The 27998-nt window shown below is 47.3% G+C and overlaps 3 protein-coding genes and 1 pseudogene across 6 annotated transcripts in view; 2 read left to right on the top strand and 2 right to left on the bottom strand.

Annotated features, from left to right (window-relative positions):
* IKBKG (inhibitor of nuclear factor kappa B kinase regulatory subunit gamma) lies at window positions 1-16687 on the top strand. 4 transcript variants are annotated; one of them, XM_073639950.1, is made up of 15 exons: window positions 1-158; window positions 3849-4058; window positions 5455-5696; window positions 6428-6538; window positions 8917-9009; window positions 9090-9151; window positions 9244-9297; window positions 9597-9699; window positions 10091-10209; window positions 10659-10799; window positions 13705-13801; window positions 13882-14031; window positions 14116-14222; window positions 14317-14375; window positions 15421-16687. In XM_073639950.1, exons 2-15 carry the CDS (start codon window positions 3875-3877, stop codon window positions 15561-15563), a joined length of 1665 nt encoding a protein of 554 aa, XP_073496051.1. In that variant the 5' UTR covers window positions 1-158; window positions 3849-3874; the 3' UTR covers window positions 15564-16687. The 4 variants fall into 4 exon arrangements, with proteins under 4 accessions (XP_073496051.1, XP_073496053.1, XP_073496054.1 ...); XM_073639951.1 differs by having other exon boundaries at window positions 117-243; XM_073639952.1 differs by lacking the exon at window positions 6428-6538.
* Window positions 16688-21845, bottom strand: LOC141154296 (selenide, water dikinase 1-like; annotated as a pseudogene).
* Window positions 21769-27915, top strand: INVS (inversin). Its single transcript, XM_073639945.1, has one exon. It carries the CDS (start codon window positions 21932-21934, stop codon window positions 24884-24886), a length of 2955 nt encoding a protein of 984 aa, XP_073496046.1. The 5' UTR covers window positions 21769-21931; the 3' UTR covers window positions 24887-27915.
* The window catches only part of UBL4A (ubiquitin like 4A), a 5794-nt gene continuing 5494 nt past the window's right edge, over window positions 27699-27998 (bottom strand). Inside the window, exon 4 of the mRNA XM_073639955.1 lies at window positions 27699-27919. Coding sequence (XP_073496056.1) covers window positions 27809-27919 — 111 coding nt within the window. The 3' untranslated portion in view covers window positions 27699-27808. The remainder of the gene's footprint in view (window positions 27920-27998) is intronic.

The following is a 27998-nucleotide window of genomic DNA, read 5'->3' on the forward strand; positions in this document are numbered from 1 at the left end:
ATGACGGACAGGTGAGCGTGCCCCACTTCCGTCCGGGTAGAATGTGGAGTCTTCCCCACTTCCGCTGCTCTGTTTTCTGGTGTCACGCGAAAAGTCCCTTCGTGATGACGTCATGTGGAAGTGAAGTAACACGGAAATAAGTGAGAAAACATCTGCAGGTGAGTGTGAGAGAGCTGGACCTGGTGCTGGACCTGGTGCTGGTAGGGGCACCTTCTGTTTATTCAGGGTAGCTCCTCCTGGTAGGTGAGTAATGCTGTGTCATTGGCAGCCAGAGACATGGGGTGTAATACTGAGGGCACCAGATGCTGTGCACCAGGGTCTGCCACTGGCAGGACTGCTATACTGGACATTGTCACTGGTATGGTGATAGGGTGTGGGCATCGCTGGTCACTGGGGGCTTTTCTGGTGGGCATCGCCGGTCACCGGGGGCCGAGTCTGCTGGGCATCGCCCGTCACCGGGGGCCGAGTCTGGTGGGCATCGCCGATCACCGGGGTCGCGTCTGGTGGGCATCGCCTGTCATTGGGGCCGCGTCTGGTGGGCATCGCCAGTCACCGGGGTTGCGTCTGGTGGGCATCGCCGGTCACCGGGGTTGCGTCTGGTGGGCATCGCCGGTCACCGGGGTTGCGTCTGGTGGGCATCGCCGGTCACCGGGGGCTGAGTCTGGTGGGCATCGCCGGTCACCGGGGGCCGAGTCTGGTGGGCATCGCCGGTCACCGGGGGCCGAGTCTGGTGGGCATCGCCCGTCACCGGGGGCCGAGTCTGGTGGGCATCGCCAGTCGCCGGGGTTGGACTAAAAATCCCCACAAACATGAGTTATGCCGAATCATTTCCCATAGAACTATACCTCCTCCGCTCCCCGCGCTCAGTAACCCGCGGCATGGACAATGTGACCAGTTCCCTTTAAGTTGACTAATGTGTCCTCCTCCTGAGCAGTTGGAGCTGCACCTTGTACATATGTACAGTACAATCATTCAGTGATCAGTATGAGCTTCCCATTCAGAGACCTGATAATCATACACAGCAGCCATTCAGAACAAGCTGAGCTGCAGTGTAAAGTATAGGGAAAGAAGAAAATAGTAGTCTAAGTCCTACTGGGTGTGTGCATGTATTCTGGGTGACAATCTGCATAGAATAATATCCTGCTCTGACATCAGCTGTATCAGTAGTCACCCATCTCTTCCCCAGGACTGATACTAGTCAGGCAGAGTCCAGGTAGGTGAGGATCAGCTGCGTTCAGGAGACATTTATTACTACATGTTGTAAGTCTCTGTCTGATACTTCCTGGTGGCCATTCTTGTGTACTGCAACTCAGCTTCTATTCATGTCAATGGTAGCTGAGCAGCAGCCCCTGGGTGCAGCCACTACACCGTGTGCGGAGCTGTATGGTCCCAGCATCATGCACTGTTTACTCCATTGTCTTATGGGGGTCGCTCTTTAGACTCTTATATACAGGAGGGTCCTGAGTGGGCGGCCCACTATATCAGTGTCCCCCATTAGGGTATATGCCAATCAGAACAACTTGGACTTCAGATTTTATTTTGGAGAGGAGACGCTCCTTAGAGGTCGCTATTCTCAAGCCCCTACTAGTGACCACCTTCCTCCTAACCACAACTCTCATCATTCCTTTCTCTTCATACCATAATGGCGAACTGCATTCATGAGCTCTGCTAGGTCTTGCAGTAGGGGGCGCCACCTCTGAGGCTCCCATTTAGCTTCTTTAGTAGCTAGAAGGTAGCATCGGGATTTACATAATAGAAGGACCTTTAAAATTGGAGACCAAAGTGCGACTCTCTCTGGAGGACCAGTCATGTCTACGCCACAGTGTAATGCTCTTATTCCCCCTGTGGTGGCGCTGCAGGGGAGTTAAACACTTGCTGCCAGGCTCAGATTGCTACAGCAGTGCAAAGGTAAGTCGCCATCAGAGGCGTCTGGCAGCTTCTTACTGCCCCAGCCTGGCCATACTGAACGTGCGTGTATATGGGGGGGGGGGGGGGGGATTAATGGTCACTTGATTGATATATGTTATATATGGGGCTGTTTATTGCCCCCTGGCACTCCCTTGACCTATGCTTTATGCTCTGCAGTGTTTTCTGCCCTTCATTTCAGTAATGTAATAGTTTTATGACCCCTCTGAATTGCTTGTTCAGCGCCTGCTCGGTGTTATCTGCCACCTGTATTGCTGGCTGTGGAAGCTGAGCAGGAAGTGAGCGAGGATCAGAGAAATAAAACTGAAAGTGATCTGTGATCAGCCAGGTCGGACTTCCAGCTCAGGGATAAACAGGGAGACATATTCCCATCGCTTTCTCCCATTTAGTGATTTTTCAGGCAGAAATGATTGACTTTCTTATTGGGTCTGCCGGCTATTCGGCACAGCCACGTCTGCACGTGGTTCTACATTTGTCCAACTTTGTCTTTTTGAGATATCACGTTAGACCAGGGATGCAGTTGGGGTCCGCCGCCGTGGAGCGGGGGCACCAATGACGTTTATCAGTAGGTGCCGACCTCCGCTGCTAGGTGGGGACACAGGGAGAGGCAGTGACCCGGCACTTACCTGTGTGATTGGTCCTGGGCATCTGTTTTCCTGCCACTCCTGTGGATAAGTAACTACCTCACAATTGAGGTTCTTTTGTCTTTTTAAAAGTATACATATTTTTTAAGGAATCATTATTTAAAGCTACATTTTAAAGGGTATTTTTTTTTCTTGTAAACTGTGGTACATTACCCCAAATTCTTGTTAGTCCATAACGAGCACCAATCAACGATGTAACCAGTTAATTTCCAATCATTTTAAATGCCCCTGTGATGGGTCTGAGGTGGGGAGGCATTGGGATGGGGCTTGAGGGGGGAGCAGGGAGCGTCGGAGATGGGGTGTAAGGGGGGGGAGTATTGGGATGGCGCTGAGGAGGAGGTTTCACCGTATCCGGCCATCCTGAGTCTCTGTTTTGCTAGTGCCAAAGTCGGAAATTGACGACTTGGAAGGATTGATCATTTTATGATGAAAAGTTCTGCAACTTTCCACCAAACTTTGTGTCTACTTTTGTTTGCTATCAGTGAATGGAAATATTCTTACCTCTACCCTGAAGATAACATATATAGCCATTGCCACACAATCCGTCTCCTTCCTAAGAGCCACAAGATGCCAAGTAAAAACCCCTCAGTCGGTGGTGACTCCTGACAGCGATCTGCCCGGCTGCAGTGCCCTCTGTGGAGGAGATGCGGGTGGTGCTGACAGCGATCTGCCCGGCTGCAGTGCCCTCTGTGGAGGAGATGCGGGTGGTGCTGACAGCGATCTGCCCGGCTGCAGTGCCCTCTGTGGAGGAGATGCGGGTGGTGCTGACAGCGATCTGCCTGGCTGCAGTGCCCTCTGTGGAGGAGATGCGGGTGGTGCTGACAGCGATCTGCCCGGCTGCAGTGCCCTGTGTGGAGGAGATGCGGATGGTGCTGACAGCGATCTGCCCGGCTGCAGTGCCCTCTGTGGAGGAGATGCGCGTGGTGCTGACAGCGATCTGCCCGGCTGCAGTGCCCTGTGTGGAGGAGATGCGCGTGGTGCTGACAGCGATCTGCCCGGCTGCAGTGCCCTCTGTGGAGGAGATGCGCGTGGTGCTGACAGCGATCTGCCCGGCTGCAGTGCCCTCTGTGGAGGAGATGCGCGTGGTGCTGACAGCGATCTGCCCGGCTGCAGTGCCCTCTGTGGAGGAGATGCGCGTGGTGCTGACAGCGATCTGCCCGGCTGCAGTGCCCTCTGTGGAGGAGATGCGGGTGGTGCTGACAGCGATCTGCCCGGCTGCAGTGCCCTCTGTGGAGGAGATGCATCGCCTCCTGACTTTATTCTCTGGTTCCCTTGCAGACTGGTGACCTGATTGTGCGCAGTGAATGAGCGCCCCGGGGCAGACCGCCAGGATGGTGCAACCTAACGAAGGCTCCAGCAGCAGCTTCACACCGCCGTGTACTGGAGGGCCAGGAGACATGTCCTTGGGAAAGGCTGATATCGTCCCCCCTGAAATATGCAATCACGAGGCCTTCCAGCGCTTGAGGGCTGAGAACCAGGATCTGCGAGGTGAGAACACGGCCCACAGCAAAACGGCCTCACACCGTGTGTCACATTACACTATAACGTATAGATTCCCATTTACCTGTAACCCGGACCTTTAGTAGTCAGTGTGCACATCCTGTCTGCTTAAAAAGATTTTCCATTACTATGATACTCTCATCTCTATCAGATCAGTGGTGGTCCAGCACCTGCACCCCCCACGGATCAGCTATTACCAGCTCTGGCAGCGGCCGGATGGGGGTCCCACCAACCACTTAAATCACTGTGCAGGAGTGAGTCTGTATACCTTGGTCTGTGAGCGTGGTGTACAGACCTATAGGCTTACTGTTGAGCTCCTACACCGCTGATCACTCCTGCAGGGGCCACGCACTTCAGAATGGTGTTTTGAGCAATCGGTAGGGGTGTCTGGACCCAAGCCCCCATAAACCCGTCGCTCGGTGCAGCCCCTATTACATATGAAAAGTTTTTGAAAATGATAGTAACCCTTTAAAGTGCAGCTCTGTTCACATCTGCATCAATGTCTAGTTCGCAGATTTTGTCCTGTCAAAATGGCAGATTTCTCTGCATAACCTGAGACCCCTCTGCAAGGCAAAGGGGTCCGTTGTGTGACTAACCCGGCAGAGCATTACAGCTTCGGTTCTGAAGGGAAGCAAGTGTGAACACAGCTGAAGCTTCTTCGTATACAATTCCCTCACTTCTAACCAGTGCTTAGAGGGTCCCTGCACTTATAGAAAACTTGATCTCATCTGATGGACAGTGGGAGAAATGGACAATCTGCAAATCACTTTATTCAGGAATTTTGTTCTCTCGCCCATAAAAAAAAAATCACTACAAAGAGACAGATTATGGGAAGTGGGGGTGGGCCTCTGTCGCGCTGGCGGGAAGTGGGGGCGGGCCTCTGTCGCGCTGGCGGGAAGTGGGGGCGGGCCTCTGTCGCGCTGGCGGGAAGTGGGGGCGGGCCTCTGTCGCGCTGGCGGGAATTGGGGGCGGGCCTCTGTCTCCTGATTTTGTTTTTCTCAAACTATATACAGGCGTTAACAGAGAAGCGGACTTTTACTTCTGGGCAGACAAGCAGTAGAACAATGGTAGAAGTAGTGCGTACTGGGAAGGGAGGGAAAGAAAATTTCAGCACCTGTAGTGCTGGCAGAATGTTGACAGCTAAGTTAAAGAGCACGAGAACCGAGACAGTTCCTGGACATATTAGACTTATTCGTGCAGCAAAAATTGTTTACATTTTTGGGGGAATGATGGCTGTAACACTGAGCTATTGTACGTGTGTTAGGTGACGGGAACGCTCCGGGGACCACCTGCCCTCTGTATAATACCCAGTGCAGGGTCTGAGACGTTTGCCATTTCTTCCCGTTCCTCTGTGAACCCCCTCTGCCTTCCTCTTCCCCACCAGTGGCTTTGGAGCAGAGTAACACCATGCTCAGGAAGAGACACGGCGAGATGCTGGAGTTTCAGGAGACGCAGAGGAGAGAGCGGGAGTTCATCGTTTTCAAGTTCAATGAAGCCAAAAGCCTGGTGCTGAGGCTATCGACCGAGCGCGACTCCCTGCAAGGTGAACTGGAGGAGGCGAAAAGACACCTAACAGAGGCCACGGCCACCAGAGAAGACGAGCCCATGGCCGAGGGACCCATCGAGGTGACCGCCTGCTTCTTCCTGCACCTCCACGCTCCATGTAACGCAGGGACTCCCTGGGCTGTGAGCTTCTCCAGCTATCAGCCAGGTGCCCAATCTGTGCCCGGGCTAATACCCCAGGCCCTGAGCTGCACGCTTTCACACTCCTATGTCCCGATTTGAGTTGTGTCAACGTGCATTAGTTAGAATATTGCATTTTCTCCTTGTTTCGTAGCACATGTCTGCATTAGCTTTTTAAAGCTCTGTTCACACTGGCGCTGTAGGCGTCCACTTATCCTGGAAGCTGTAACAAGTCCAAGCTGCCACCGATCCTATAAGTTGCACTGGGGTGTAGTAACATATGATGGATACCCTTAGTGCAAGTTTGGACATAGCCTATAGGACCCCCTTACACATTAATGTAAAATTCAGTGAGACCGGACCCCTATCTATGGAGGGTGCTTCTTCTGGATTGGACATGTTAAATTACAACACCCAACTCCCTGCAGCAGTCACAATTACAGTAATTGACCACTGCAGCCAATCATTAGAAAAAAAAACAAAAAACTTTTAAATTCCTTGTGTGGCTGGTCCGTGTGTCCTATGCTGCTCTGCTCGCTGGGTATAGTAATAAGTGACCTGGAATGATTAGATGACCCTGTTGGGGGCGCTGCCGCTATCCTCCGTGCTCGCTCTGTCCTCTGCCTCTCTCCTCGGCTCGGCCCCTGCTTGACTGCTGTGCTGTGTGTCATTAGGCTGACAGCCCTGAGAGCTCTCTGTCCTCCTGTGAAACTCTGACCCAAAGTATGTGCGAAGCGCTGAGAGAGCCAGCACGAAATCACGCGGGGCCACCCCGAGCCGAGCAGGTGAGACCGAGTCCGCACGTCTGTCAGTATCCAGGTAACAAAATACTTGTATTCCTATGAAAAAGCATTGCGCAGTTCTTCTGATGCTCTTCCTGGCAGTTACAACCTACAATCTCCTATGTCACCCAATCCCGATCCCACTGTGTAAGGACACACCTCTTTGACTAATAATAAGGCCTAGCTGACAGCTCATTCATACATTTCCAGGAGGAACAAAAGAGGATCAGCACAATGTAGAGTTCTAGGAAATTTAAGTGCAAGTACAGTGGTGTGAAAAGGTGTTCGCCCCCTTCCTGACTTCTTATTCTTTTGCATGTTTGTCACTTAAATGTTTCAGATCACAAAACAAATTTAAATATTAGACAAAGATAACACAAGTAATCACAAAATGCAGTTTTCAAATGAAGGTCTTTATTAAGGCAAAAAGAAATCCAAACCTACAGGGTCCTGTGTGAAACTGATTGCGCCGCCCCCCACCTTAAAACATAAATTAACTGGTTTATCACATCTTTGGGAAGCTGAGTTCAATTTCCCCTAGCCACACACAGGGCTGATTACTGCCACACCTGTTCTCAAGAAATCTCTTCTATAGGACCTGCCTGACAAAGTGAAGTAGACCAAAAGATCCTCAAAAGCTAGACATCATGCTGCGATCCATAGAAATTCAAGAACAAATGTGAAACAAAGTAATTGAGATCTATCAGTCTGGAAAAGGTTATAAAGCCATTTCTAAACCTTCTGGACTCCAGCGTACCACAGTGAGAGCCATTATCCACAAGTGACGAAAACATGGTTCATTGGTGAACCTTCCCAGGAGTGGCCGGCCAACCAAAATTACCCCCAAGAGTGCAGAAACGACTCATCCAGGAGGTCACAAAAGACCCTACAACAACATCCAAAGAACTGCAGGCCTCACTTGCCTCAGTTAAGGTCAGTGTTCATGACTCCACTATAAGAAAGAGACTGGGTACAAATGGCATGCATGGCAGAGTTCCAAGACAAAAACCACTGCTGAACAGAAGGCTTCCTCTCAGTTTTGATGATCGCCAAGACGTTTGGGAGAATACTCTGTGGACTGACAAGACAAAGTTGAACTTTTTGGAAGGTGTATGTCCCATTACATCTGGCGTAGAAGTAACACAGCGTTTCATAAAAGGATCATTATACCAACAGTAAAATATGGTGGTAGTAGTGTGATGGTTTGGGGCTGTTTTGCTGCTTCAGGACCTGGAAGACTGGCTGTGGTAAATGCAACCATGAATTCTGATGTCTACAAAAAAATCCTGAAGGAGAATGTCCGGCCATCTGTCTGTGACCTCAAGCTGAAGTGCACTTGTGTTATGCAGCAGGACAATGATCCAAAACACACCAGCTAGTCCACCTCTGAATGGCTGAAGAAAAACAAAATTAAGACTTTGGAGTGGCCTAGTCAAAGTCCTGACCTTAATCCGATAGAGATGCTGTGGCATGACCTTAAAAAGGCGGTTCATGTTCGGAAACCCTCCAATGTGGCTAAATTACAAAAATTTTGCAAAGATGAGTGGCCAAAATTCCTCCAGAGCGTTGTAAAGACTCATTGCAAGTTATTGCAAATGCCTGATTGCAGTTGTTGCTGCTAAGGGCGGCCCAACCAGTTATTAGGTTTAGGGAGCAATCACTTTTTCACACAGGGCCCTGTAGGTTTGGATTTCTTTTCCCCTTAATAAAGACCTTCATTTACAAACTGTATTTTGTGTTACTTGTGTTATCTTTGTGTAATATTTAAATCTGTTTTGGTGATCTGAAACATTTAAGTGTGACAAACAAGCAAAAGAATAAGAAATCAGGAAGGGGGCAAACACTTTTTCACACCACTGTATGTAAGGAATGTAACGAGGCCCTCCTCAGACCATGTGACCTACCCATGCAATGTCCAATCATCTGTGTACATTGGTGTTTTTAAAGAATAAAAGGTCTGATGTTTCCAGAAACGGCGCCTCTCCTGACTATTGGCTAGTTTTTATTTCAAAATTGTATTACTCACCCTCCCCGGGTCCAGCGCTGCTCCCAGTGTATGTTATTGATATCACCTTGAAAGTGCTGCAGCCAATCAGTGGGTTGAGCAAAACTGACAGCACGATCCGGTCTGCTTTATGAAATTGAAAGGCCCCTTTCACCGAATGCAATGCACGACACGGCCTGTAGCCAGGTGGGGCGCTGTTTTTTTCGGTTGCGTCCAGACTATTTTTTTTACTAATCCCTTCATCCATGATTCTGTCTTGGGACCACAATCTGGCGCCTTTCAGTGTTTTTTTTTTTATATTTTGTTTTTGCATGCTGTTGTTTTCTTCTCTTCCTCCTTATTGACGGGTGTCTTTCTGCTGAATGATATCCTAAAGGAACTGCAGAGGTTGATGGAAGCAAATCTGACCCTGGGAAAGGAGAGAAATCGGATAATGAACTCGGCCTCTACAAATGGGGTCAGACTGAGGGTGAGGGAGCAGAGGTTGCGCTCGCCGGCCGCCATCGTGATCCCTGCTGGGATCTAATGATTTGTGCTTTATTGTTGCAGGTGGATCCTGAAGTCCGGAGAAGACCAACAGAAGTGGACTTCCTGCAGGGAGCAGGGGACAGGTGGGTGAGCGGATTTGGGGGGGGGGGGGATTTACCCCCTGCAGCATCGCCTCCTCTTCTTCATCATCACTCTCTATATCTGTTACTTATAGAAACACAAGAGCTGAACAAGATCTCCAGGAGAAGCTGCGGGAGGCCGAGACACTGTGAGCGCCCTCAATGTATAAAGGAGACGTTAAAGGAGCTACTTTCTTGCAGAAACACTGCCACCCCTATCAATAGATCGGTTTTGGTATTGCAGCTCAGAGTGCAATGCTAGACATAACCCTTGTTGTCTAATTCTCAGGGATTTTATGATTTTAGTGTTGATTTTGGCTCAGGTCCTGCAAGAGGATGATGAGGATTGCCCAAATCTGTGCTGGCTGGGGATGGAGTTAGGATGCCAGGGGGGTCTCTCCAGGTTCCCCCTTAGTTTATATGGCTGTCACTTCTTGCTTTTCTGCAGGAATACTCAACTGCAAGAGCAGATGAAAGAGCTGAAAGAGGAGGTGTCGCATCTGACGCATCACCTGAGCGAGCAAGGGGAGGAAGCGCAGCGAAAACTGCAGGTACAAAGACGTGGCGGCCTACAGAGCAAAAATATTGGCACCGCAGTGGATGCAGGACCAGAGTGGTCCCAATATTTTTGCTTAGCTCTAATTTATGTGTCTTAAAGGGGCCATATGGTATTCGAATAAAACCATACAGCGCCACTTCTGTCCACTGGCAACTCAGCTCCTGAATGCAATACATGACCCCGCCTTTAGACAGGGGTGGCGCTGTTTCTCTAGAAGGTGGATCGCTGTCCTACCTGACATCCAGCCTGGCTCGGTGCCATATGGATAGCTGGCATGGTTGTGGCAGAGATGGAGGCTTGGTATACAGAGCAGTCATTCACAACCCGTATTCTGTATGATCAGCGGATGCCGGTGGTTAGTAAAATTCTCTTTTACCTTCTAGTTACTGACGGAGGAGAAGATGGCAGTAAAAGCCCAGGTAACGTCCCTGCTTGGGGAGCTACACGAGAGCCAAAGGAGTCTGGAGGTCTCTACACAGGAGAAAAAAAAGGTTGAAGAAACGTAAGGAACTTACGGGGACTGGCGGTCCTTAAAAGAGTTGTCTCATAAAGAGGAGGACCCCGGTCTATCCAAGGGTTACATGGTCAGTAGAGATGAGAGAATCGGTCCGGCAGCCAGACGGGAGCCTTGCGAGGCTCCTCACACCTGCTACAAGTCCTCGGCGTCTATTCTGATCTGTAGGCCTGACGTGGCCCCTGGACCAGGGCCCTGCAAATGTATTCTCTTCATCTCTAATAGTGACTGTACATTATGCAATGCAACCTGCAGGGGAAATGTAGACCCCTAGATGGCACCTGCTTGGCACCAGTGTCCTTTGGAAGCAATCAGATGGTCTCCGGGAAAGCCTCCTTTAGGGAAAGTGTTCCTTTAATGAGACATCCCCTTATATAGATCCTGGACCTAGCATTATGTACAAACTACTATTGTAACCTGCGCCTCTGGTTTTGCAGCCTGCGGAGCGCACAAGAGCAGCAGCGGGAATGGGAGGCTCAGATGAAGCAGCAGGTCCTCCAGCTGGATCAGAACCGACTGCAGGTGCAGAACCTGGAAGCCGCACTGAAAATAGAGAGAACCAACGCCAGAGAAGAGATGTAAGTCGTCCAGTAATTCCTGGGGGGGACGCAGGATACAATATCAGGAATCATGCAAAAGTTTTAGGCAGGAGTAGCAAAGAATGCTGTGCAGTAAGAAGCTTTCATAATAGAAGAGTTAATAGGTTTATCAATTAACAAAATGAAAAGTGAATGAACAAAAGAGAAATGTAAATCAATATTTGCGTTGACCCACCTTTGTCTTCATCAGTTCCTCTTGATAAATTTGTACATGGTTTTTTTTTTTTTTGTTTTGTTTTTGCAACAACTCGGTGGTACCAAACATCTTGGAGAACTAACCACAGATCTTTTGTAGATGCCTCAATACTTGCCCATCATGTAATACCATCAAAGAGGCATCTGAGTGGTCCCAAATGTATTCTGCAGCAGGACAATAACCCCCAACATCCAGCCAATGTCATTAAGAACTATCCTTAGTGTGAAGGAAGAACAAGGAGTCCTTTAAGTTATGATCCGGCCCCCACAGATCCCTGGCTGGGATCACATAAAGAAACAGAAGGATTTACACAAATGACATCCAGAGAAGATCTGGGTTCAGTCCTCCAAGATGTTTGGAACAAACTCCTGCCAAATTTCTTCAGAAACTGTGTACAAGTGACGAGAAGTGACGAAGGCAAAGAAAGGTCACCAAATCTTGCTGTAATTTAGATTTATCTTTTGAAATCCTTCTTTCCACGCCTGCCTAAAACTTTTGCACAGTGCTGTAGGTCATATATTTATATTTTCTGGGTGCCAGTGATGTATAGTAGAAGGAGCAGATCTATACGGTATAATCTAGATTCAGCACCTTTCCATACGAGTGTTGTAATAAAAGCGTTGGTGGGATTAGGCCACCTGTCATCTCCCCTGGGGAGATACCGCAGCAACATTTACCGCAGCGGATATCATTGTGGAGGGAACGACACTTTTCACCCTTTGCATTTGCTAAAATCTCACACACTGTAAAATTGTGGCAAACTAATAAAAATCTTCTTAGTTTTCGCACCTTGGGAACTTTTAGCCTTAAAGGTTGTTTTTTTTTATAAAATTGCACGGCCATTTGTAATCAAGCAGAAAACGGAATGGGTGTCTGGCAGCCGCACCTTGGATAAACACTTAGACCCAATCTTTGACTTATTGCTAACATGTTTATATGGGGATTCCTCGTCCCCCATACAGTTTGCATCGGCCCCAGCCGCCGCTCGACTCGCTGCCTTGATAATGGGGCTCTCTGAGCTGAAATCTGCTCATATAAAGGTGCAGTGATGACTATCCCCGGTTTTGGGTGTGAAGATGTTTAGCACACAACAAATCTTATCTGTAGGGATGAGCGGACCAGTGGAAGTTCGGGTTCTGGCACCCTACTTGAACTTTCATCCAAAGTTCAGTTCTGTACCCGAACCCCATTGAAAACAATGGAGATCCGTACTTTTGAGCTGGAAATGTTTCTCTTTTTCTGTTCTCTCCTGGAACTCTGAACATTGCAACGGACTTCCGGAAGAAGTCCAAGTTCGGCGTTTGGCACCGGACATTAACAGTCCAGTACGGACCCCAAACTTTTTTAAGTTCATTCATCTCTAATTATCAGTAAGTCGTAAACCATCCATGTACCCTGACCTGCTCTAGTACTTACAAGGTTGTGGGCTCTAAGAGGGTGGTATGAAATTAAATAACACGGTGGCTGCCTTCTAGAAACAGCACCACATTAGGCTACAGGTTGTGTCTGGTATTGCCGCATTCGTTTGCCTTATGTATGATATAGGCCGCGACTGCTCCGCATACCCACAGCAAGGGCGCGCAATATACAATCAGCCAAAATGCAAGCTGGACAGATTGGAAACCGATTGAACATATAAAAAAAAAAACCACACAATAGCGCAGGTTTCCATCAACTGTAATTATGTTCTTCGGTCCCATACGCATTATATAAATGTTGGATCTTGTGTACAATGTTTTATCGATTATAGACCACCCCTTTAAGTAGACCCTTTCTACATGTGGCCGTCCTGTTGTTCCAGGGGACTCGGCTCCTTTCCTTCAGAGTGTGAAGGCTCCTCGTGGCTGGCCTGCTGCTCCGCCTGCATTTCCCTCTTCTGCTGAGGACTTTTCCCTACATTTGTTAATTCATGGTTTAAAAGTTTTTAAAACTTTTTGCAATTTTTTCCCATTGCTAAAGTCGTCCTTTTAAATGGAGCACAAGAAAAAAAAATGCTGTATATTCTGCACCATGGTGGAGGGTCCGATCACACATTCATCACTCTGGTTGCACACAATAGAAAAAAAAAAACATGGCTGCCCCCTCCAAAAAACAAAGCGCCATGTTATCACTATTGCAGCTGTCATATTTACTTTAGTGAAACTGAGCTGCATTACCAGACACTGCCTGATGTGGCGCTATTTGTGCAAAAAAAAAAAAAAGCGGCCAATATTTCACCCCTTTAATAAAAATCTACACAATGGTGCTGAACACAGTCTCACAAGTGACTTACCCCTTTATAGATGTGTGTACACTTAATTTTACGGTTATTTAGGGTTTTATTTTTGGTTTTTGGGGACTGGCTTGTTGCGGTACCCTAAGGGCTGCAATATGATCCCATTCACCTGCGACATAGCAGCGGCACATCGCAATCTAGGCCGCTGAAACCTTAGTCGTGGCCACAGTCCCCAGATCGCCCTGAGCTTGTATTGATTGATGTGAATTTTTTTTTTTGCCAAAATGTTATAGAATTAACAGACTAAAAAAAACCCCCAAAAAACAGCAATGTTCCCAATCAGTGTAATGCCATACTTCTCCTGCGGAGGTGCTGCAGGGAAAGTGAACACCTTGCCAACTGGATGTTAAGCATGTTATTAAGTATCATACTTATGGAGGGGGACATAAAACATCCCAATTTCTCATCTCTAGGAGGAAGTTGGCCCAGCTCCAGTCCGCGTATCACAAATTATTTCAAGAATATGACGTCCACATCAAGAACAGCATCCAGCAGGAGAAAATGATAAAAGTGAGTACGAGCCGAGCCGTCGCAGTGTAGACTCCTTTGCTTGGAACGTCTGGACTTTTGTAATGTCTGTTGCGTTTTAGACCTTACAAGGACAACTTCAAGAGCTGACGCAGCAGCTGCAGGAGGCGGAGGAGGCGCTGGTGGCCAAGCAGGAACTTATTGACAAGCTGAAGGTTGAGACTGACGAGCAAAAAAGTCTGAAGGAGATAGTCTCTGTGCTGAAGGCCCAGGTGAGCCACCGCAGACGGGCGACACTGAGACACGGGGTACAGGCACTGGATACCAACTTTTGTTTTTTATACCCCCCAACCCAGGCAGAAATATATAAGTCAGACTTTCTCGCAGAACGTGAAGCGCGAGCGAGACTCCATGCAGAGAAGCAGAAGCTGCAGGAACAGATGGATGACCTACTGCGAGAAAGGTGGAGGAATGAATGGGGACCAGGTCCATCTGGGTCCTGGTTATTTGTTCTGGTGGGGTGGTCCCAATCGGGTAACGCTGTCTGTTCTTTATAGGACTAGGATCGAAGAGATGAGGAACAGACATTCTGACACTTTACGGCAAAGCATGGGTGGTGAGTACTAACCTGTATGCAGCACGTCCGCCTTTCACCCCTTTTCCCCTGGGCCAAGTTTCCTCCCCTTCTTCCCAGAGTCATAAAACTTACTGTTCCGTCTGAGGGCTTGTTTTATTTTGTGGGACTAGTATGTTTATATTACCACCAGTTATGGGTGGGTGGGGAAATCCCCTTTTTTAGGTTTTCTTCCTACTTTTGTTAGGTGTTAAAAATAACCTGGCAGCCTGATTCCACCTTTGTATAATCAATATAGGATCACAGTAGTTTTTAAAGGGGATCTACCCTCATAAGCTGTCTATATGGGCATATAGGTCTTAAAAAGCTGAATAAAATTATATCTTGATATCTGCGATCCGATGTTTTAATCCAGAGAAATCCACATTTTTCTTAATATGTAAATGAGCTGCTAAGATCTATGGGCTGGACACAGCTCATTTACATATTAAAAAAAACATGGATTTCTCTGGAAATAGACACCTTGATCTCTGCAATCCAATATCATTTTATTCAGCTTTCTAAGACCTATATGTCCATATAGACAGCTTATGAGGGTAGATCTTATTGATAGATCCCCTTTAAGTTGGTGACAAACTTTAAATTTGTAAAAATAAATACATTTTGGTTGATGCCGCTGAGACCTGTAACTTTTTCATTTTTCAAGCAATAGACTAAAGTCAAAACTTTTTTTTTTTTTTTTTGAGGGCCGAGCTATTGCTTTTTTTTTACTTGAAGCTCCTATGTTTTGATTGTATTTTTTTGTGGGAAGTACTGGCGTCATAAAAACTACAATGTTTTTCACTTTTACCAGTGATCAATCACTTTTATATACTACTAGAAGTATTTCATTATACTTAGTTCAAAACACAGTCTTCTACGGGGTTCATTTCTGCGCCTCTTTTCCACTTTATGGCATCAGTTGGGTCATTAGATACTGATGTACTTACACCCAGAGATGTAAGGTGCAGGCCGTGAGACGAGTGAATCGCTCGCTCCTATGTGATTCTTACTTTCCCCACTTACCCCCTCCCCATTTCCTTCCTAGGTCTGTACCCACCGCCCTATGCTACTCCACCACCAACTTCCATCCCCCCTTTGGAGCGACAAGAGTTCTGCTGCCCGAAATGTCAGTACAAAGCGCCAGACATGGACACTCTGCAGATACACGTGATGGATTGTATACAGTAACCGCCCAACACTATGGACTGTTCCTATAGATTGTGAATGGACACTTACCTGACTGGACACTGATGCAATTTTAGTAGTGGAAGCTGAAGGATATTTGGGGGACGGGTTAACCTCCATTTATGAATGTAAAAGACATTAGAAACTTTTTTTTTTGCTTAAAATGGATCAGTCACCAGCTATCACAACACAAACCACATACATTAGAGGTTGATCTTGGACCTGATGAGGCTGGTGTACTTGTACAACCTTACAAAGAGGATTTCAAACACTTTTTCAAAGTTTTCCCAGCTAATAACATGCTTATCTTCTTAACCCCCCATCTCCATACATGGGGGTGCCAGGTGTGTTGCACAGTCGGCACCTGCATCTTTCAGCTCTAGTTCCTAAGTTGCCATTGTGAAGCTGACAGATGGTGCTGGGGGTTCAAAGTCTACTAAAAGTAGTATTATATAAAAAAAAATATACATGTAAAATCTTACCACTTTAAATCTTTTTTAAATTTCAAAAATGAAAATTAATACTCAAAGTTAACAAGGCCAATCAACCTTTACAGTAGATGTCAAAGGAGGAGAAAAAAAAAATCTAAACAGCAAAATTAAGAGTTTTTTAGCGATGTGTCATACCTCAAAATGGGAGAAATACAAAAGCCTGGTGCTATTGATGGAGGGGGTCAAGTTTCAGAAAATGGTGAACCAAATTCAAAAGAAATATATATATATATTATGGTATTACTGACCTGGAGCATACTACTTTAAGAACTAAACCCAAAAAAAACTTTTCCCCCCACCGTTTAACACCAACTCAGACTTTTTTTTTTTTATTTCCCCAGTACATTATATGGTAAAATGAATGGTGTCATTCAAGATTGCAACTCTGCTATGGCAAAAAATAATTACAGCTCTTGGAATGAGGAAAGGGAAGAAAAAAAATATGTATCCTTAAAGGGTTAGTGCATAGTGACATCTGGTGACAGATCCGCTTTAAGATGACGTCTGTGAATTATTGTGCAAGGATGGGTTCTCCACGGCTCGTCCAGAATGAAGAACGTACTTACTGTCTCTTCCCAACTCCTCATTCTGTTCCTCTGTAAATAAAATGTGCTGTAACATAGCACCGAAAACACATTTTGGTTTATTGTACATTGTTTATTGAAAAATAATCTAACAGGGCCCAACCAGGGGCTGCGCTGCCCCTCCAGCCCGCCTCTGAGCGCACATCAGCCACCGCCAGCCCGACCAAAGCGGGTTTTACAGGATGTGGCATCATGAACAGAGGCGGGTGTGGAAGGCAACGCGAGCCCGTTCTCCTCCGTAACTCTGAGATCCAGCTGCTCAGGCCTGGACCCGGAACGGAGATTACTACGGAAGGGCTTGATGGAAGATTTCATTGTCCATGATGAAAAAATTAACAAATCACATTCTGTCTTCTGATTGATATATTCCATTTCCTTAGATTTACCCAGTTGTCCAGACATAATTAGAGTGCAGTCCGATCAATAATCCTGAGGTACAGTGATTCTTTCCGCTTTAGCATGGTCCTTCTAGACTGGCCACGGTACTATTGTCACTGGTCCCAGCACCCCGAGGAGTCACTTCGATAATGCGAGGTTTCTCAATAATGCGGGCGGAGCGGTTTCCTTTCTCCACAATCCCAATGATCCATGCCTGGTGGCCCTCACCGTACTTTGGTGACTTTATCTCGGCACAGAAGCGGGCCGCTTGCTCCCGCGGAAGGCAGATGAGTAGACCACCTTAACAAGCCAACATTCAGGTTAGAAAGCTACAGCATGACCAGTCACCCTCCATAAAAATCGAGTCGTAAAGCACCTGCCCGCCGCCAGTCAGCCCACCACAGTCCATACTGCCGGCCGCCTGTCAGGCAACAGCCCACCACAGTCTGTACTCACCTGAAGTCTCCGGAGATGTTCCTTGAAGTAAACTGAACCGGGTCCCGCAGGCCTTGGTGATGGCTGCCATCTTGGCAATGATTGGCAAATTGTGGATGACAAAGTTTACTTCGCAGAGTTGCTGCTGCGCCAGGTTTTGAGCATGGCCCAAGATCCCAAAACCAGTAATATCTGTGGCAGCGTGGGCGTTAAACAAGTGCATCAAGGCTGCAGCTAGGGAAATAAAATGTAGACCTTAAAGGGGTATTCCAATCTGGCACATTTATTGCAAATTCCAACAGATGTGCGTTCATCAATAGTAAGGGTCTCTTAGCACCCTTTGTGACGGGACATAATCAGCTGTCTTTTATGCCAGGAAAAGCGTTGTACTTCTCGTCATGGGCTACCGTGAGTCCAGCCAGCCTTGGCACATTTAAGTGAACGGGCCCTGTGCTGTAGTACCAGGAACAACCACTACTAAGAGTAGTTGGGAGGTTGACACTGTAGCATTTATGAAAGAGTTAAACCCAAAACCACCATTACATAAAAGCTGTCGGTACGCGACAGCCCGAATACGAGAGGTCGCTCCCGCCACGATGACCACCAGCTATAGCTTACCTGTACGATTCAGAGTCGCCATATTAAACATGGCCTCCTGGTATGCCAGCTCGACCTCCTCTCTGCTCACCACCAGGCGGATCTTATTCCAGCGGTCAGCCTGATGGTGGAGACATTGGATAATGATTACTGGGGACAATTCACAAGAGCGTCCCGATGATGATGACCCAGAACGATCACTTACGTTGTCCAACCACTGATGTGCGTTCACAGCTACCTGCGTCCCCAGGGGCTTCGTCAGCACCAGGACATCACCTGGAACAGCGTTGTGCGGCCTTGGGAAGAAATGACAGGTTTTATCTATAAAAAGTGGGCCAAGTTAAAGGGGTGGTCCAGCCATAATTTAGAACATTACAAGCAGTTTAGAGGGTTTTTTAATGCATGAACAATTCCTCTAAGAGATCAGACTCGGCACCAACTACAGCCCAATCCAGAAGGAAACTTACATGATGAATTCATTAGACGGACACACTACTGTTGCCACTCCACCAATGATGATCCACGGATTAACCACGGTCTGGCCACCGGTGACTGAAGTGCCCCCCTCCTCAGCTGCATCCTTAAAACCTTTCATCATCAACGGTGTCACCTTCTCCCGTTCCTGGAACAATTAACAAGGAGTCTATTGTGTCTGACTAAGAAAGACCCATCACAGAAATGAACCCTACACAAAGCCCCGGGCTCCAATCACACCCTGACCCGGATCAGACACATCAGCCATCGAGACATCACTGGTTTAATCCCACTGCTCCCCCACATTTCGTCAAAGAATGCAAACATTAAAGAGTCTCAAGGGTTAAAAGCGCATTAAGAAAGCACGTGACGGCCTCACCTCCTCCGTCATCTTCTGGCTGACGCTCAGCAGCATCAGCATGTTGTCACACTCGGTGATCCCCATGGCATAGAGATCACTCAGCACGTTCGCACAGGCAATGCGACCCTGAAAAAAAAAAATATTGTTTTATATCAACCCACAAGACAGTAACCAAGAAGAGGGGCGTCTGGACCCCCCTTGTGTCCGCTCGTTACAATGATGGGCGTCAGAGGAGCAGTCAATTATTGGTGGTCCGAGGAGCCCAAATATTACCGGTAACAATCAAAGCTTCAGGTGATTCTCATGTGTGGTAGAAAATGCTTTTTTTATTTTATATAATGGAAAAAAGTCCCCCTTAGACCACCAGTATCCAGATATAATCTGAGGAGGGAGATCTCGATAGCGTCACCGTGGGCAGTGGCCGGTACTGCAGCATCTGATGAATTTGAAAATATTCATTTTATTTTGGTCCCGTTTTATGATTCCAAAACCTCTGTAGGACGTTTGGCTGCAAATGAGCAACTGGAAGAATTAAGAAACTGCAAAACGCAGAATAAGAGTTTAGTGCACAAGCAGATATGATGGCAGAGGGCTGGCAAGACTGTGCCTCTGTCCCCGTTTTTCTGTCTGTCACACTACATACAGGTATAACAGAGGTGGGCATTAACTCCGGGGCAGGCAGGCCATCGGACAATGCATGCATTGTGAGAGAAGGGAAGTTCCTGCACCTATAGTGCTGGTAGAATGCAGATTAAGAACAGCCAAATGAAAAAAAAAAAATTAAAGAGCATAAGAACCATGACAGTTCCTGGACATATTAGATTTGCATATTCACCAAAAAACAGCTTTAAACTTGTTCTGTGGGATGGGGGCTGTGAGACCGTGGGTTTATATAGGTTTTATGCAAACAGATTTTAAGACCTAAGTTGCTCACCAGCTAAAGGGAGATTCAAGAAGCTGAAGGTGGTAAATGTAAGGAGTGTGATCACTGCGGCGGACCGCCGCCTCCTGTGATGACCGCCATGAAATGCATCGCGGGCACATTCCTTCCCGCTCACGACCAGGCAGGATCACAGTGACTCAGCAGATCCCAACCCTCCAGGGGCAGCACACAAATCCCCAGAAGTCAGGATGACAATGCACCAAGACTTATTAACCCTTTCCTCACCTGCATGTAGGGGTCCTCTACAGACGGATAAAAGAAGTCAGTGGTCTGAACGAGAGAAAGCCCTCTCTGCCTTAAAGGGATCACACAGGAGTCCATGCCAATACCTGCAAGGAAAGCACAAAAGTATATTACCAACATATAAATAAAACACTAATTTACTGAGAACGTCCCCATGTGATGCTGCTGTGGAATTTAGTGCACAAACGGATTAGCTGCACCTTTCACCCTTTTGGGGCCATCACTGCAGATTTCACCCTTTGCAATAGCAAATAGACATGGTGCAGCGCAATATATTCACAGCGTGGGGAAACCTCATCTACAATGCAGCTACTAGCGTGTGGTTTTTCCACAGTGGAAACTCCGCTGTGTGGGAACATCCCCTGAAATAAAATGGTAGTCAAATTAAAGGGGGTCTGGCAGCTGCTAATTGAGTAGGGGAATCTCAGACCCCGTACAAATAAATCTTTACGGCAATAAATTGATTTAAGATAGGAGCAAAATTTTAAGGGGGTTGTCCGGTGATAACTTGTGGATGCGTGGGGGGTCCGACCATGATTGGTAGATCGGGGCAGTTTCATCCCCATTTTAATGGAGAGCCAAGCAGGACGCCCGACCACCGCTGCGTTCACTCTCTATGGAGCTGCTAAAAAAAAACCCTAATCTCAGGAGCCTGATAGAGAATGAATGTGCACCATCCTAACAGAGCGCTCGGACCCCCCCCTCCATCAATAAGTAATCATTATCCTCTGGAGAGGTGGTAACTTGTCACTCCAAGATCCAATTAAGTTTGTTCGGTTATGCAAATGAGTTTACAAGTGCCCAGAGGGCGGTCCCGGAGCAGGGCGAGTGCTGCACACATCCTGCAGGGAACAAGAAACGCACTTTTATAGTATTTGCCAATAACTTGCATAAACCTATTTGTAGCCAGTTCCTAAAAGTGCTGCAAAATCCAACCACAAATCTTGTGCAATCATCCGCCCCAGCGGGTTACTGAAGGCCCACAGATACAAGAATGCACGTTCCCGAAAATAGTTCCCCCAGGATCAACGAGCAAAGCGCTAGTATCTGCCGATCTGATCGCCCTCTGTATACAGGAGGCGTGCTGCCGATAATGTGCACTGGAGCAGGTTCATGGCCTGGACTTAGCATTTGGGAATTCCCTGCTGGAAACTCCAGACCCCCGAGCACAGGGCTGAGGACCCTTCAGTGCCCTTTAAGGGGGGCTAAGATAAAAGGGTCGTCCTCATCCCTGCACATTGTGTCAAGTCTCTACATCGTGCCAAAGGGCTGTGTGCTTCCTATAGAAATCAGCGGCCACAGACTGAACCGATCTGCTGATAGACAGGTGCGATCAGTAGAGCTGGAGAGGCCCTGTACGTGTGCCCGTGTGTCAGCCTGCTCACCCAGCCGCGGGACTCCTCCTTCCTGCACCGCACAGGGGCCCCCCGGGTCCAGGCGACCGCCCTCCCCGGGTTCCCCATCCTCCAGTCCCGCCAGGAGCCTGAGCAGCGTCTCCTGCGGGACTTTACAGCCTCAGCCCTTCATATCGGAGAACGAGGTGAGGCGGAAAGCAGCCCCCAAACCCAGAGACTCCGGGTCAAACGGCCGGTACCCCGGGAAGTACGGAGCCATGGAAGCAGGGAGCGATCCGGCCGCCATGACTGCTGCCTGCAGAATGCTACTTCCGGGAGTCAGACGCCACAAGTCATATGTCTGCTTAGCGCGCATGCGCGCAGCTCCACCATAGATGATGGCCACCGCGGATAGAACGTCTGTTTCCATAGAGATGCGGCTTTCTCCTGCCGCACTGTGAGAGTAACCGCTGCTGTTGCCATAGAGACTGTAGGATTGTAGCAGTTCTGGGGAATTGTGCTGTGCCCAGGATGAGTGGGCCGCCCCAGGGCTCTTCTCTGGCCTCTGCTGTCCATGCAGCCGCAGTCACCGGGGACAAGGCCACTCTCCTGCGCCTGATTGGCTGCAGCCCAGATCTGACTGACCAGGAGGACCAACTTGGGAGGACTCCCCTGATGTACAGCGTCCTGGGTGACCGCAGGGCCTGTGCCGAAGCCCTCATCCGTTATGGTGCCCGGGTGAACCGCTCGGACAGAAGCGGGAGGACAGCGGTACACTTGGCAGCTCAAACCGGCAACCATCGTCTTCTGAAGCTTCTCCTGTCCCGTAGGGCGGACTGCACGCACCGCGATTTGCGGGACATTACGGCGTTACATCTTTCCACGCGTCACCAGGATACCCGCTGCCTGGCTCTTCTTCTGAAACACACCCCGCCCGGGCAGGTAGATGCCCAGGATCAAAGGAAACAGACCGCCCTGCACTGGAGCGCCTACTACAACCGGCCGAGGCACGTCAGGTTGTTAGTCAGGCACGGATCGAATATTGGCATCCCCGACCAAGAGGGTAAAATACCCCTGCACTGGGCGGCCGGACATAAAGACCCGGAAGCGGCCCTGACAGTGCGCTGTTTGCTGGAGGCCGCCCCGACAGAGTCATTACTTAACTGGCAAGACTACGAAGGGCGCACGCCTCTGCACCTCGCCGTCGGCGACGGTAATCAGGAGGTGGTCCGTCTTCTCACGTCCTACCGCGGATGTAACGTGGCGCCCTACGACAATCTCTTCCGTACCCCGCTACACTGGGCGGCACTTTTGGGTCACACTCCCATCGCAAATCTTCTCCTGGAACGAAACCGTGGCCCTAACATCCCTTCCGACAGTCAAGGAGCCACGCCGCTGCATTACGCGGCCCAGGGAAACTGCCCCGATACCGTACGGGTCCTGCTCACTCACCTGTCTGTGCGAGATGAAGCGGATTTAGAAGGTCGGACGGCTTTTATGTGGGCGGCCGGTAAAGGAAGTGATGAAGCGCTAAAAGTTATGTTGGAGCTTGACCCAGAACTTGAGATAAACAGGGCAGATAAATATGGCGGCACCGCCCTTCATGCCGCCTCCTTATCGGGGCAGATCAGTACCGTTCGCGTACTTTTAGACAACAGTGCCCAAGTCGACGCTGTGGATGTCATGAAGCACACGCCGCTCTTCAGAGCATGCGAAATGGGACACCGAGAACTCATCTCTACTTTAATTAAAGGTGGCGCAAAAGTTCATCTAGTGGACAAGGATGGACGCTCTCCGCTCCATTGGGCGGCATTAGGAGGCAATGCCAATGTATGCCAAATACTTATGGAAAATAATATTAACCCTAATGCCCAGGACTATGAAGGTCGGACTCCACTGCACTGTGCAGCCTATGGGGGCTACATTGGCTGCATGGAAGTATTAATGGAAAATAAGGCGGATCCCAACATCCAGGATAAAAATGGACGCACAGCTTTGCACTGGTCCTGTAACAACGGCTACTTAGACGCCGTAAAACTGCTCCTGCACTATAATGCCTTCCCCAACCAAATGGAAAGCACAGAAGAAAGATACACACCTCTGGATTACGCTTTGCTGGGTGGGCATCAGGAGGTCATACAGTTTATGCTCGAGCATGGCGCCCTCTCCATTGCTGCGATACAAGACATTGCCGCTTCCAAAATCCAAGCCATCTACAAAGGACACAAAGTGCGAAGGGCTTTTAGGGAGAGGAAGAACCTGTTAATGAAACACGAGCAATTGAGAAAAGATGCAGCTGCCAAAAAAAGAGAAGGAGAAAATAAGAGAAAAGTAAAAACTGGTCAACAAGGTAAAGAAAGCCAAAAAGAAGAAAAACAAGCCAAGCCAACAGAAGTCTTAAAAGACCTGGAGGATGGAAATAATAAGGAAACCAAAGAAATTCGATTTAAAGAGGCTCCCAATAAGACAACGCTTAAGGAACACCTCAACCAGTTTTACCAAGAAGCCCAAGACGGTAAGACATCTCCGAGGCCTAGAGAGATTTGCTTGTTACCAAGTCGAAATAGTCCCAGAAAATCGAGTCATTCTCCAAGTACTTCTTCTCCAACTCCACGATCTGAGGAGCAGTCTCATGTAGATGACCCGATTAAGACAGAAGGTGACAAAAAGAAATGTGTTCGACCAAAAAGAGAAGCCAACAACATCACTGCACCCGTAAAAGTGCACCATGGCCACCAAGAAGGTCGTAGAAAGCCAGACAAGATCAGAGAAGGTTCTGGTTCTTCTCTAAGGTCGGAGAATAGCGATAAAGGTGGAAGAAGCAGAAGTAAGGTACAAGAAATGGAAACTTCTGAAAATATCCAAAACCAGAAGGAGGATCTACAAAAGAGCACCAGAATACATAGGACTAAAAGAGAGGAACTGGATATCGTCACCCAAAAGCTTGGAGCTTATAATATTACAGAATCAAGATCAACCAGGAAAAAAAGAGAAAGTGGTGGTCGTATGGAAGATATTGATGGAGAAGTGTCGGAAAATCAAAAACATCAAGAGAGGAGTTTTTCTGCCAAAACTGGACATAGACCTTCAACAGGAAAACTGTCCAAGTGTGAAGAGAAAAAGTCTTCTGGAAAGGTACATTGTAGTTCTTCTGGTTCCCACTCAAGGAGGATAAAACATGGACAAATAGAGACAAAAATAGTGACCTGCTCGCCATCAAGCGATATCAGCTTCAGGAGGTCACTGACCATCCCAATTCCCAGGGAATCTTCAAGGATTGGTCAAAGCATGACGGACTGGCAGCGTCTAGACATCGAGTTAATTCCATTGGAAGCAAGACTGCAATTGGTGGAGAGGGAGAAAGCGAGGAAGCAACTGTTTCGGCGCAAAAAACAAGCCGCGATAGTTATACAGAGGACCTGGCGCCAGTACAGAAGCAAGAAAAAGCGGAATAATATAAAATCTTCACATGGTCACCTACCATGACTCATGTTCTTCACAAATCTAGAAGACCATGACTGTATGTGTTCCTTGTACTTGAAAACGTTGCTGCTCTTCTGATGGAGGTCAGGGCCACATTTATTTTTATTAGGTATTTTATAAAACTTCTACCCCCCTATGTGCCTGTGCCACGTAGGGCTGGAAACCTTGCAAATCTTTATTGCCCAAAACCCAAAATTAAAGGGGCAAGGTTCACACTTGAAATGGTACAAGCCAGGCGAGGGTATTATGGTAGCCGCAAAGCTAGTGACATTTTATCAACTCTCATTTACGCACTGCAAAAAATAATCTATTGTATGGATTTTCACAGCAAATCTCACCCTTTGCGATGCATCGGGTAACACGTGGATTTTGGTGCAGATTGGCCGTGGATCTGCCGCAGAATCCACAGTGGACAATACGATTCAAAGAAAGACAATTTGTAAGCACTTTTTCCACAAAACTTGGGTGGCCTGTTTCTTCAAAGGGAATCTGTAATCAGAAAATGACCTAGTGAAATTAGTTTTTCACGTTAAATGAGGTTTAAAGATGTTTAATATACGGTATATTATTTTATTTTTCCATATCACTATAGTTAAAAAAAAAAACTGCAAATTTCACACTGGCCACTAGGTCTAATATTGGACTCATAGTTAATGTTTTTCACATGGATATTAATAGCTTGTATAAAAGAGTTACCTGAGCATGCCCTAACGTGGGCAAAGGTCAGTGAGAAGAGGAGGTGAGCTGTGATAACACAGGATCCACCATTTACAATAGGTGATGTCACAGCTCACCTCCTCCTCCTGTACAATGACTGATCACCTATGGTGGATCCTATGTTATCAGACATTGTACAGGAGGTGAGCTGTGACATCACCTAGTGAGGATGTTGGATCTTGTATTATCAGTCATTGTACAGGAGGAGGTGAGCTGTGACCACCTATTGTGAATGGTGGATCCTGTGTTATATACAGGTGTTATCTGTCATTGTGCAGGAGGAGGTGAGCTGTGACCACCTATTGTGAATGGTGGATCCTATGAGCTATGAATTTACTCCATTAATGTTGGACACTTATTTACTGTAGATAGCTGTTTTTGGTCATTGTACAGGAGGAGGTGAGTTATGAATGTACTCTGTTATTGTTGGACACTTACTGTATATAGTGGTGTTTTGGTCATTATAATCCTGCATGTGACGATAATGAGACTGATGAAAAGCAGGGCTGTGGAGTCGGTAAGCCAAATCTCAGACTCCCTCATACATGGATCATGTGTAAGTGATAAATTTACTGTAGCACAGATTCATCTCAGCTAAAAGTCTAGACCCTTAGATCAGGAATAGGACAGACATTTATAGGACATTTCATAACTTTCCCAAATTCTAATGAAAAAATATTCCCCACAAACTGCATTGAACCCAATTTATTATATATTTTAGGAGTCGGTCCATTTTATACCGACTCCCAACTCCACAGCCCTGATGAAAAGTCTTCTGTGCAGACCAGTAAGTACGAGTCCAGTGTGAAGCCCAATGACCAGTGTGAAAGTACATTACAGTCTATGGTGTCACATGGATTTTAGGTCCATAATGCTACAGTCAGATGTTACTTTAGCACGTAGCTGCACTTTTGTCCCCCGGTGCATAATGCGACCCCCGCACTTTACAGTCCCGGTGTGATTTGTCACAGCAGCTGTACCACCGAGCAGACAAGAGTGGGGTTGCGCTTTTAAACTCGAGAGAAATATTGTTTAAAAGTTTACAAACCCAATAAATGTACTTTTTTTTTTCCAGCATTTCTGTAGGACTTGAACCTTGTTTGAACATGTGTGTGAAGGAGACTTAATGGGGGTTTCTAGGTCTTTGTTATCAGAACAGTGGGCACCAGACTCTCAGCACTTCTACCGATCAGCTGATCGAGGGGGGTCTGTGCCCCTCCTGCCTGTCATTCTTTACCAGGCACAGCACCATACATCGTATAGTGGCCGTGTCCGGTATTGCAACTCAATCCCATTCATTGACATTGATTATCAAAGTCCTAGAAAACTTTTCACTGTTCCAACTGATCATCAGGTATAAGAATAGTATCCTTTTAAGTCCTCCTTTGTTTTTTTTTTGTTTAATCCTGCCATTGTCTGAATCATGTTCCCATGATGTTTCCTGAATCCGATGTGGTCATTGTATGGACCCTAATGCAGAGACCAGCCACAGGTCTCCTGACCCAAACTCGGCCTCATAAGTAGGAGACAGATGGCTGGGCCCATGCGTCACATATATATATATATTTTATACACTCACACGTATTGTGATGCCATGTTATGTCACTATATACACTAAACCTCATCCCTACTATTGAAATTGACATAAAGCTAAAAGGTGCCTTGTTTCCTGAACTGCTAAACTAATTTCAAGCACTCATAAAATCCTCGGGGACAGATCGGGTGTATGGTGATGCCCACAGCAAACGATAGTTTTCTTTTTCTGAATCCAGCACTCTGATTGGCTACCAGGAGACAGATCTGATACAGGGCGCACTGTACACAGTGATAAAAATTTATGTTTACATGTACATAATATACATTTTTATGCATTTTATTTAGTCAATTTACCAAATCTTGGAAAACGTATTTTATATCATGTGCACCTAAATTATATTTTGCAAGTGCCTGAAATATTACATTGATGTCAGCACGCCAAAGACGTACGGAAATCAACCATTTTTTTTTCTTACTTTATAAATTTTGAGCTTGAAAAGGCAACAGAATAATAAAAAAATAAAATAAAAAAAGCTTCCTGAAATGAAGTCATGGACTCGGCTCCTGGTCATTTGGTATCTTTATTACACTTGTGCTCCCAGCTCTGTACAGGAACGGATATAAGGGCGTATGGAGTGGGGGGGATAGAGGGTGGGGACGATTCTTAATATTTCAGTCCAGGAATCCCAGGTCTATGGCTTCTGGCAGCTGTGGGTGAAGTATTCGTGTAGCCAGTCGTTCTATGTCATCCAGGCTAAGAAGAGAGAGGCTGCGCTCGTAGTCCTGGAAAGAGGGAAGATGAAGCACGTCATTAGGTCACTGATGAATGTTTATCTCTATTTTCTGGACAATTGAATGCAAA

This window comes from Phyllobates terribilis, unplaced genomic scaffold, assembly GCF_046119375.1.
Source record: "Phyllobates terribilis strain yellow unplaced genomic scaffold, ASM4611937v1 Scaffold_7__3_contigs__length_470593459, whole genome shotgun sequence".
Classification (NCBI taxonomy): Eukaryota; Metazoa; Chordata; class Amphibia; order Anura; family Dendrobatidae; genus Phyllobates; species Phyllobates terribilis.